General features: G+C 41.8%; 1 protein-coding gene across 6 annotated transcripts in view; it reads right to left on the reverse strand.

The window, feature by feature from the left end:
- The window catches only part of trpm3 (transient receptor potential cation channel, subfamily M, member 3), a 130275-nt gene that overhangs the window by 55143 nt on the left and 62637 nt on the right, over nt 1–12495 (reverse strand). For all 6 annotated transcript variants that reach the window (XM_046387109.1, XM_046387108.1, XM_046387107.1 and 3 more), the window contains exons 3-7: nt 7591–7670; nt 6122–6323; nt 4080–4293; nt 2082–2206; nt 944–1115 (exon numbers count right to left, since the gene is read on the reverse strand). In XM_046387109.1, the coding sequence (XP_046243065.1) occupies nt 944–1115; nt 2082–2206; nt 4080–4293; nt 6122–6323; nt 7591–7670 (793 nt within the window). The remainder of the gene's footprint in view (nt 1–943; nt 1116–2081; nt 2207–4079; nt 4294–6121; nt 6324–7590; nt 7671–12495) is intronic.

Here is a 12495-nt window from a genome sequence, read left to right on the forward strand (position 1 = left end):
TAAAAGGGTATCAGGAAGGTCTGTGTGTGAACTCGTGTCTTTGTGTTTGTGAGGGAGGGCGAGAGTAAGAGAATGAGAGAGAGAAAAAGACGGAGAAATACATTTTGTATTCATGCAAATCCATTTGGCTTCTAGCTAAGGTATAATGTGGAAACTGAAAATGGAGAAATGCAATGTGACAAGAGCTCAATGGTGGATGAACACTCCACACAACAGCTAATATGTGCATGTACGGACGCAAATACACATTAATATGCACACAGGACATAAACACCTATGTCTTTAGATACACAAACAAGAACTGAAATACACTCTTGCTGCCCTTGCGTGTGCATAATGTACTTTAGATGCAACAGATTTTAAAATGAAGACATGGAGAGCTGCATGAGAATACGGAATAGAGTGAGATCCTTTCAACAGCAGTGTGTTATAACACCCTGTACCTTAAAAATACTCACACTTGTAATGTAGCTTTCACTCATTTATGTGTCTGTAAAAGTACAGCTTGTACATTATGTGCATGTTAGTGTTTGTTAACGGGTTTGCTTGCTCTGTGTAGCATCAAAGAACATGAGCACAATGACTATCATGAAAGTTCATCTGAGGAGTTTGTCAAAGCTGTCAGGAAGCTTTTAAAGAAAAAATAACCCCCGCAGAGAAGCTCATTCAGGCTCATTGAGTTATATCACACCTGCCTAAAAATACACTATCTGACAGCATGTGTTCAGGATAAAAAAGGTAATGATAATTTTAGGCTTGTTGCAGCTATAAAACAGAGTCTGAACCCAATTAACCCACAGTGGTGTCGTTGATAAAACGAGGATTACAGTTTCATTATGCTGTTATCGCTCGCTGTGTCATTTAAAAACCACTCCTCTAATTTAAGGCAAGTAGGTCAGCCTGGCAGGATCCATAACGGACGGACACAGTAAATTCCACTCACGTGTGTTGATCTTCTGCAGGGAGATGTGTTTCTCCAGCTGACGTCGCAGTTTGACTTCAGCGCCGTACTTTCCTGTGGTGCCGTTGTCTGCCAGGATGAAGTGGGAGTGGAGACTGTTTAGGACCGTCAGCTTGCTCATAGGGTTGGACATGGTCTGGTACGGGCGCACCACCTAGCCAAGAGGAGATAACGGTCAACAACTGGGCAAACAACTGAGAAGCTTGCAGCTGATGGGGGCATAAAACAACTTAACACAGGAAAAATGTTTGTTTTAATGATAACCAGTTAATTCAATCCCAAGTTACAGTATGGTTAGCGATATTCATAAAATATCACACAACATGAATGCCAGTTTCTCAGAAGAGGATTTGGTCTAGGGGTGGGCTAGTTCAAAATGTATTTAATTGTGATTATGATCAACATTCTTCTTTCTACATTTTGAAATGGGCTGTAGACTTGAAATAACCCATAAACTTCTCAGTTTTTATCATTACAACACAATATTTCATGAAAGACAGTTCATCTCATCAAGCTTGTCATCTCATGCTATGTAACCAACATTGCATTATTTACAACACATTAAACATCGCGATCTCTGCGATTTGCCTGAAAAGTAGACGGTGGACCCATTCAAGATTGGTGTATGTATAAAACTGTCAGATTGCTCACTGCTAATTTGATCTGCTGACAAGCTGGGGTAAACTCCTCTGGTCGTCAGGCGTACCGTTGAGACCAGTCGAGCATGAGAAAAGAGCTTCAGCACTTAATAATCTCATTTCAGCCACCAACATTAATCGGCTCTGCTTCACTTGCTCAGTAGGACAGAGTGCAGCACATTCTGATGAATTTTTAACTATAACGTAACATTGATTCCAGAGATTTGAACGAGTCAGCATGTGCTCCACAGTCTCATGAGATTCTGCCAGCTGTCCAAGTCCCTTTGAAGGTCTGTTTATTACGGACTGGATTGGCTTACTCAGCATCTCGGTTAACAAAGTGTCAACTGCAATTTACATGCTTTGGCAACAGCAGACTACACATGGCGTTTTTCACATATGCATATGCACATAAACCAGGGATAAAGTGTGCAAATGGCCACTCTGTAACTGTTTGATATTGTTCTGTTTGTTGTCCTTACATCTTTGCCAACAAGATCCTCTTGATTTTCTACAATCCCCCATGGAGCAATGCCAATGGTGCAGATCTTTCCTCTTGACTTAGAGGCGTGGTCTTTCAGTGCATCACCCACATGGCGGATCACCCCTGTGCGTGTTTATGGGTGTGTTTGTGCATAAATATAGAGGAATGTTTGAGGGAAGGACAGAGAAACAGATAACACAATCAGTTTTGTCACAATCAATTCACAGGCTAAACTTAGATAATGATACACTCTGCTGTGAAAGATAAACAGAATCTGTTAGGTGTAGAAGATAACAGTGTGGTAAGTAGTGTGAACACACACACACACGCGCACGCACGCACGCACACACACACACACACACACACACACACACACACACACACACACACACACACACACACACACACACACACACACACACACACACACACACACACAGGATGTAGCTCCAGGCCTCTTGTTATCATCCTCAGGGGAGCAGCAGTCAGACCTGGAGGCCATCTTATCCCATCTCTCCTGCTGACATTCATTCTTTCTCCACCTCCACCCTCAGCTATCCCTCCGATCCATCCCTCCATCCATTATTCAGGCCTTTCTCTTCCTCTCTCTTGCCTCTGCACCCATTCTGTCACTAAATCTTACTTTCTACTTCTTTCTGTATTCAAGTGTGGTCACTCCACAGCATCCAGTGCAGCATCTCCTCTTTCCGTCTGTTCTTATCTCTGGTATTAAACACTACTGTCTCTTTTTCTTATTTCAAGCATGCTAAATTTAATCCAAGTTGCTAAAACTGCTTCTCTTTTTGTGGACCTGTGAAGCAATACAGGGGAAATATGAACAGTTAACTCCTATACTGAAGACAAAGTGAAACATGAGGGTAAAGCCCACAAACAAACATGTGTTCTATACCAGCCCAGTATAGCAATTAACAATAATCTCAATGCAAGGTAATCACTGATATTAAGTTTCAAGTGGTGTTCACAGCATTTTTTTCCTTTCAGCAACATGTCAAAGCTCTTACCAATTTGAAACTTTAACACCACTATCCATAGTTTACCAACATCAGAAACATAGCAGAGCTTCACTCACAGAGACTGCTTTCCATATGTATGATGCTCCATAGTTATGCATAATTCATGCTCTGTCAATCTGCCAGATGACTTTTCCCCATATTCATTTCAACCATTTCATGCTTGTGACAAAATGAGTTGTGGGCATCTCATTTTGTCTGTTACCTAATCATCTTGTTGCTGTCAGACTCTTCTTTCTGGGCTGTTTTTACACTTCTAGCCTTCCACCTCACCCACTGTATGTTCACAATCCAGTCCACTGAGCTCTTCATAAAATCCCACTCCAGACCAAATTCATTCAGCTCCTCCAGAAAGAGATCTCTCATTTCCCATCGTCTCCACATCCTTGATTGTTCTAGTTTCTAATGGGGAAAAAAATCCCTGTATTGCTTTTAATGGAATACCAGTCAATGATAACCATAATTGCCTGCCCTGTCATTTGTGTCACATTTATGTCACACAGTTTGCACAGTTAAATACACATTTTGGTTTAAACTTTACACCGTTTCATTGAATTTCAGCGACAAAAATAAGAAGCCGTTTTATGTCCAGTTAGATTCACAAAATAATAATTGAAAGCTATCACTTCACCTGTCTGGTCTGACTGTGAGTGTCTCTTAGTATAGCTGAGTGCTCATAATGCACTTCAAAAGAACCCTTTCACAGTGATCCAGTGGTTCAACGTCTTTACAGCCCCTGAGGGGCTTAATAAATGGCTGTTTAACTTACAAGAACATTTGAACACACACATCAAACTCTTAGCACAAGCACATGACCACTGGATTTGTATAAAAGGTGAGATTAATGAAATATTTTTTCACACTGCACGGAAATATTTACACTGACGTTCAAGGCAATGATTTTTGAGTATTTCACGATAGTAAAATATTACTTTACATCCGTCGCTGTGTGTGCTGTGCGTCACCTGTGTTGACCCCTCCTGTGAAGATCCAGGCTCCTGTCGTCATGGCAGCCTTGATGAGCCCTTTGCCAAAGACCTGTTTGAGCTTGGGCTGTAATTCAAAGTTCTGCAGGCCCCCATGGACTGAGATGAGCAGCTTTGGCAGATCCAGCTGCCACTCCTTGGTCATCAGGTGGAGCAGCAGGTCAGGCTTGGTGTCATAAGACACTCGCACATACTGAAAACAGTGGGGACATGTGTCAGTGGTGTAGCACATCTGCATCACCCTCAGGCACATGATGACTGAAAGTCTGCAAGTGCCTGAGACATAAACTCACAAACAGGAACACATAATGCATGGATAAACATATGCATATGCAGGAAGCATTCGGTGTGAAACAAAGCTGTTAAGGCAAAGTGAAATGGAAAACTATCACATGGATGAGTGTTGCAGACCTGCCTAAGTGTATAATATTCATCTGTCAAGCCGCAACAGTACTGAACAGATGTTTGCAATGATTGGAGAGCTGCATGCATTATAGAACATCTGTTTATCTACCTAATTCACCCTCAGACACCCAAACTGACATATGTCTGCATTAATGATTCAACAATGAGAATAAGTCAGTCACAATTCAGTCTTAATTCTCTGAATTGCCCAAAAAAGCTGCAGTGTTTGTGATTCTGTCACCACGTTGTAGATGGTTAGTGTGAATAACATGTACAATCAGTCTTCTTTTGGGAAGGATCGATTAATCAGGCGACACTTAAGTCTCTAAATGAATTATTATATGTAATTACATATAATTATACTCATCTGACTGATTCTGCTGCTGTTCTCAGGCATGCTGATGTGATGAGTTTTCTCATTCTGCATGTATGATGCCTGTAAGTTTGATTATCTAGATAGCCAAACGGTGGTTATGAAGACAAGCTGGATTGAGGAAGGCACACAAGGACTGTAGATGAGCCCTCATTACATGTTGTTATGTGCCAGGCAGGAACAAAGTATCTGCTGTGTTTTTATTTCTCTTCTCCTCCTCTGTTTTCTGTCCAGGTGCCAACAACATCACATTTCATGCTGCTCATTGGTCCCCTCAGATGGATGTCAAGCTGGCCAGTCATCACTCAGATCACTCAATAAAAGAAACCCGTCTTGGGAGTTCAGTCTTTTTGTTCTCCTGCTCTTAACTCTGAGTGTTTGTTGTACTGTTTTACCCAAACTTGTTAAGTATACTAAAAAAAGTATGAGGTGGGATGTTAGAAGACAACAGGTAAGTAGAGATACCCTTTACACTTTCATGCAGTGTTTTTTTTGTTTAGAATCACTTGGACTATTGGTTGGTGTCCTGCTGTTTTTTTAGATAAAGGAGTCTTGTGATAATAAGAAAACATTTGTTTTTCTATTCCACTTTGACTCCTTTAAGCTCTTCTGTTGTCATGTTTCTTTCCCTGTGTTTTCACAAAGGGGCCATAACACATGTCACTTGTAATCAGAATATGAATGAAATGTATTAATTCACAAAACTTGGCAATTATTAGGCAATTCAAACATTTTGTTACTGGTGTAACTGGGTGATCCAGATCAAGAGGTGAATTCAGGTCAGGCATCTAACACCTTCCTCCGCTGTACCTGTGTGCTTTAACTGTGTGCAGTTTACTGCAGCTGTGGAAAATAGTTGCAAATCACATTCAATTATCTGCTTTCAGTCTTTTGTAATCCTCTTCTTACAATATATTCAGCGAGAACCACTCAGTCGGCTCTCTTTGACAACTCACATCAATACCACATCTCATGCTACTTGTCTCCCTGACATGCATGTATAAATCCCTAATTGTCCATCTTTTATGAGAGTTCAAACGCTGAACGTCAGACTGAGACTGAATTTGGGGGAATGATGCATCTCAATAACGAATTACAACATTTCAAAACTGAGTGCTTCCACAGCAGGTTAAAATCAGGTGTAGCATATTTTCTGCTTGCTCCCTTGAGGTGTTTTAATGTGTGTTTTTGGACCCTGAAAATATTTGATGACACAACACAGTAGATTTGTTACAGGAGTCACCATGGCTTTGTTGGAGTGTCCTCCTCCCTGGAACTCAATGGTGCCGAAGGCATCAGTGGGGCTGAGCTGTGTGTGTTTGCTGATCGACCACTTCTCTGACAGGCTGTCATTCTTGGCCACACGCTCTGCCTTATCATTCTGACTGGATGAGATGCCTGGGGGCAGGCCCACATGCTGACCTATCAGACGACCGCAACAGCACCTGGATGACAGGGGAATGTAAAAGTCAGTGTAGGATTGGTTTATTACATAGTCCTTTACATAGAATAACTGAGATCGTGAGAAGCAAGAACCCCAAGAGAAACTACTGTAGCATCAAGAAGAAAGGGGAGGGGGAGTGTGTGAGCGTGAGAGCTGCCACAGTTATGTGCCTAGAAGGAAGAGGAGGGCATGGCTGAAGTGACAGCTTGTCATCTGACTTTCATCTCCTGATTGGGAGGAGAGGAGGAGGAAGGATCCGTAGGCCCATGCAATCCTTTATTGACTCTGTCGCTTTTTGTTTTCTGCTCCTCATAAACATCTGTCCTTTTCTTCCCTTTGCTCTCCTCTGCTAAGTTTTTAGAATGACAGTTATACGAATTGTTGTATTCCTACAAGAGCACATGCTTACAGAGATTACTGAATGCAGCTTTCATGTGCTGTGTTTTAACATTGCAGGATGAAGTGGCTGCTCTGGGAGGAAAGGAAGTCAGGAGGCTTTGATGATCACTTCATGTTTATGTCATCACTTACCAAAGGTACTCTCTCTGCCTTATGCATTAACACAAGTGCTTTTGACTAAAAAGAGCAAAGTTGATTTGATCTTGAGGAACATCAGGCTTCCACCCACTTAATAATATTAATTCAGTTTATCTAAAAAACAGTGGCATTTCCTGTGTGTGTGTGTGTGTGTGTGTGTGCGAGAGCCGGTACTGCAGGAATCAGACTTGCCTCTCTGAGTTTGTCGCTCTAAGCAACAACATCAGCTGCAGTAAAGAGTCTGATCATAGCCATTACAAACACGCTTTCAGAGTTACACTTGGCTATACTTAGCAGTGCGCTCCTGTCGGTTTAAATTAATAACCTTTTATACTGATATGGAATATTTTACTGTCTTCATGAACTTGTCTGGCCCTGAGTTTCATATTTGTGGATTCAAAATGTATAATGTCAGTGTCTGGCTCATTAGCGTGGAGCATCTACCTGTGATGCAAATAGAGGCCAGCGTGATATTACTGTGAGGCATGTTTTAAAAGGTCAGCAGTGAAACAGGGATCGTCATCTGCTATATGTTTGGGCTTTCACATTAGCAAACTCGCTCATTAGAGCAAGTTGCAGCTTTTATGGCAAGCAGCTGAGTCCTAAATATAAAAACATCTCTTTATCGCTAAACAAAAATAACTGGCTGCAATTAAGGAAAACGTAATTTACATGTATATAGAATAATATAGTGCACTTTTTCCTTTGCCTTCACACTCATTCTTACTCACCTATGGGGGTCTTTGGCGCTCACTATGATATGAACACATTCTCTCTTGCTGAACGCTCTTTCTATCCACGATTTCTGTGCCTGCAGAAACGAAGACAGAAAAATTCTCATCAGTTTTTGTGAGGAAACGGAGCCGCTGTGACCTGAACATGCAGGAGAGACCGCAGACAGTCCGCAGAAACAGGCTCAGATCATGAACAGACTTGCGTGAGGCTGAGGAATTCACCTATAAAAGTGTAAAATGATACAGTCTGAGCTCTGTTGCACAAAGACTTTATCTTCCACATTTCTCGGTATGGCAAACAGAGAACACACAACGAAATGTTTGACCCGATCACCCAAAAGTACAAACTTAAAAATTTAAAGACAAATGAGCAGTTTAACATCCAAACCTGGTCTGAAAAACAGAAATCACTGCACTTTTCAAACTGCATGCATACACACACGCCAACGCAAACTAGATGCTTGGACGCTCACACATAAATCAAATGCTAGAGACAGAAAATGTTTAATGCTATTCAGTGACTCCAGCCCAAACTGAACGAGATGAAGCTCTGGGAAAGAGAAAGTGGATGTTAAGTGCAGTGAGGCAATAAATTACGTCATAGTTCCACTCCTTAGATATTTTTATGTGCAGCCAGCTATGTGCATTAATATGAGTAATGTGTGCATAGGTATTTTATGTAGTTGGTGTTCCTATATTGTATACAGTATGGAAAGACCTTCCCAGCATAGTTCAGCTAGTGGAATAGTGTCTGTGCAACAGTGTGATGCTCTGCAGTCGCATCTGCAGCTGGTCTGGAGTGACAGAAACTGACCGTAGCCAATTATCCTGTTAGAGACACGAAGCAGAAAGACACCGTAGAGCCAAAGAACAAGCCTGGAATACACATGCAGCACAGAGTTATAGACTAATGCACATCTGTATGTCACTGCATGCATGAATATTTGTTACATGCAAACAAGAATCAATGTACAGCAGTCTGTTGCATCTACAGTAGGAAACCCTATTTTGACGTTATAAGAAGGCGCACTGTATCCAGAGCTGTATGATATGAAGTCTGCTTGCTTTATTAACAAAGGCATCATACTACTAATGGCAGAGGACCTGACAGTTTAAATGTCCCTTCCTTGATTTGTTATCTACATATATTTTAGTTGTCGATGCTTGTCCAATTTTCTCCTGTATTATGCAGCTGAAAATGGGAGTACAAATGGGGTAAGAGCATTGGTTGCTGTTCAAAGAAAAGAAAGCAGAGTGATGCAAAGTGAGTTTTAAAATGTTGCCTATTGCAATCAAAAAAAAGCTTAAAGCTTAGCAAATACATAGATTGTAGATACATTTAAGCTAATGACTATTTCTTCCAACATATACAGTTTTATAGTCATGAAAGCCAGAAGAAGCATATAACACCTGATAGGCTACAACCAAAATCCTGTGAGAGCACAAACTGTCGTGTTTATTTACTGAAACAGGACCGATTAATCAAAACTAGTTTGCCTTGGTCATTGATACTGCAATCAACCCTGAAAAGAGAAAGAATCTAAATTCAGACGAGACGGTGGATGGAGTTGTGGCGCTACACTAATACTGTTTTCACAGTTTTATTTCTCCTGCTCTTACAGGTGACTTCAAAGATCCCAGCCATAAATATGAAACAGGTTTAAAATGCCACTAAGTGACAACAACACAACATCAATCACTGTACGATTTTATCTCCCTACTGCCAACTAACTCTGACTGGAACAGACTTTGTCACGCCTAAATATTTTTTGTTATGTGTGTTCCCGCCTTAAGAGCTCAATATCTTTCTGTTTTTTATTCTCCTCTTTCAGTAAATGTTTTCATGAGTTGCTGAATGTTGATCCATTGTGTAAATAAAATCCAAGCCATTGAAAACAGCGGTGTATTGGACACTACATGTTCTGTCTCTGTGATGATGAGAATGTTACCGTCTGCCATTTAAATTTACTTCCTAGTCAGCACTTTGTGGGTGAAAGGTTGCACTTCCTGGGTTGAGTCCACGCTTTCAGGAAGTGGACTATGTCTGTGTGAGGTTTTGTGGCGACAGAGCACAACACCAGAGGTCCAGAATAGGACCTGAATGTCACAGCGAGACAGTCACAGACAACCGGCAAGACCAGACTCCCAAACCCACAGCGGAGAGAACACAACAGCAGCAAAAACAAAAGGAAAGAGCTTCTTTTTTTTTAGCTTTTTTATTCTGGGAGAGCTGCCCCAGCTCGTCTCCCAGCCAGCAGAGCCGAGAGCTGCTTGTACAGGGCTTTCCCCACTGCCACGGCTACAACAACACACGCCCCATCCGCCTGACTGGCCCTGTCACACCACGGCACGCCAAAACCCACCGCAACCGGCCACAAACAGGCTCGGCCTAAACGCTGGCACACTTACCCTAACACCAGACTTCCCACGATTAACCATTACTCTGGGGGGCTGGGGGGGGGGGGCTGCTTTTAGAGATCACCCTGGCCACGATGACTCAGCGGGCCACAACAACACCCCCAGCCCCATTCTTTCCCTGACATGCTAGAACTGTGTATCCATCCGCCAGTTCATCCTGGGACAAAGTAGATCCACTCAATGGGAGCAGCAGCAGCAGAAGAGATTTTTAAACTGAATTGGTATTGACAGGGCTCATGGCGAAATCACATGCATGCTACACACAAAAAGCCTTTTATGTCCTGCGAGTAAACCCTTCAAAGAGGGACAACAGCAGTTTCATCCCAAAGCATCCCAGACAAAAAAATTACTTCCTCCTGCACAACATCCTTCTTTCCTCTACAGCTTCCAATGCTGCTTCTACTTCCTTTCTGTATAGATATGGTTTGCACATCTTCTCACTTTGCCTCATACTGTTGCATCTCTTTCTCTCACGCTCGCTCTCACGCTCTTGCTGTTGCTTATGAGATTTGACATGGTATGATGAGATGGCACATGGCCTGCACTCCATTGTGTAATTAAGATTTATCACCGGGGCGCACTCGCATGCACACATACACGCAAACATACCAGCCGTGTGTGCGTGTGTGTTTGTGTGGGAGAAGTGACTGTGCAGCAAGTGAGCAGCATCTGACAGCCTGTTAGGGGTCTTGACTTCATTATGCTCAAACTCTTCCACCTCCACCCTCTCCTCCCTGTGCTCTCTCGCTTTACTATTGTATCTCCTCTTTCTTATTGGCACTGGCAGGGGGCTGAATTGGGAACCATATGCAATCAACAACCTAATCTCTTTGCTTTCTCTTCTTTTCCTCACCCTTTTTTCCACCTTTTCACAAAAATGATTCAGCTTTCATACATCAGCATACATTTGGGCATATAGGTAGCCTGTAGACTTTTTACATAGAGCTTGTCTTATCTTTAAGACTTTATTAAAAACTGAAACAAGAGGGATATGAAACAAGGGTATCTTGACAGTGCGTATTAGTCAAGATACCCAAACACTCTTCTTTTGATTTCTGGTGCATCAAATCCAAGAAGCAATAAAAGCTAAATCACCTTTCCTCTTGTGTTGCATTAAGTCTTTATTTTCCCCTCTCTGTACAACTTCAATTGCTTTACACTAAATTTGCTTTTACTGCCATCACAGTGACAAAAGGGAAAAAGAAAATGCTGCTGCTTCTGCACCTTGATTTCACTCGTATCAGGGATGAGAACGTAACTCAGAAAAAGATTTTTAAACAACTCATGTCAGTAGACAACTCAAGACAAACTGAGATGGTTCAACATTTGAAGATGAATATTACAAAAGTCTTCTAATGACACACTTGATGTTCCTTTAGGGTAAAAATAAAATTAAGCATAGAGCTAAAAACAGTGATATTTCCATATAAAAAAAATCTTTGTTTTTTGTGTGGTAGAAGAAGACAGCATTGCTTTTTCATGGAAAGCAAACAGAGTTACCCTCAAAAATGGATGGAGCACACACATACATGAGAGTGTAGGCATACTATCGGACTGAAGACACTGAAGAACACTGCATAACATCAAATTTTTTGATCAAATTCTTCAATCAAGAATAAAACAATAAATAAAAAAAACAATAAACAACAGCGTTAGTGTCCACAAATTAAGAGATATTCTGTAAAATGTAGAGAAGATTGTAGCTTGTCCAGTTAAACAACTATCAAAATTGCCTCACCTGTATTACGTGATGGGCTGCATCGTGGTGTCCTTCTCTTCATAAGCATGGCTGAAGGTAGAATTTAAAAGGTAGAAATGATTCTAACTCAAAACTGAGATCACTGGATGAAGAGCAAAACTGATCAGACCGCCTCTCAGTCCACTGCCAACTGATCTACTCTGGGACTATTAGCATGGCTGGTATATGTGTGTGTGTGTGTGTGTGTGTGTGTGTGTGTGTGTGTGTGTGCAGAACGAGAAGGCCCTGAAACACCACAAAACTAGTCTTTCCCCATCTCACACAGTCTCCTCCTCGTTCCCAGATCCAAACAGCTGTCAGCACATACATGAGCCCAAAAATAAAATACAGATGTAAAAAATCCTCACATCTTGATTAAGTATCTTTAACTATCTTCGTAATGAGACAATAGTGTCTGACCCCTCCAAAATATTCAAAAGTCAGCAGCATTTTCCAGGAACAGTGAGAGAATTACCTGCTGCCACAAGCACCTCACCTGTTTTGGATTCAAATTAAAGTTGGGCTGTCAGGCTGTATATGTGTGTGTGTGTGTGTGTGTGTGTGTGTGTGTGAGAAGCAGGGGAGGGGCTGGTGAACTGTGTGTCATCTCCCTCAGCCACTTTTCTGTCAGGGATCAAGAACAAAGGGGGAGTCTGAATGGCAAGAGAGCCTATTAGGTGAGGCAATATGACATTCGTCTAGCCTACTCACCATCCTACCCCGTCCTAAATGATGTGCGCGCACGT

The sequence above is a fragment of the Scatophagus argus genome, chromosome 4 (genome assembly GCF_020382885.2).
Source record: "Scatophagus argus isolate fScaArg1 chromosome 4, fScaArg1.pri, whole genome shotgun sequence".
Taxonomy (NCBI): Eukaryota; Metazoa; Chordata; class Actinopteri; family Scatophagidae; genus Scatophagus; species Scatophagus argus.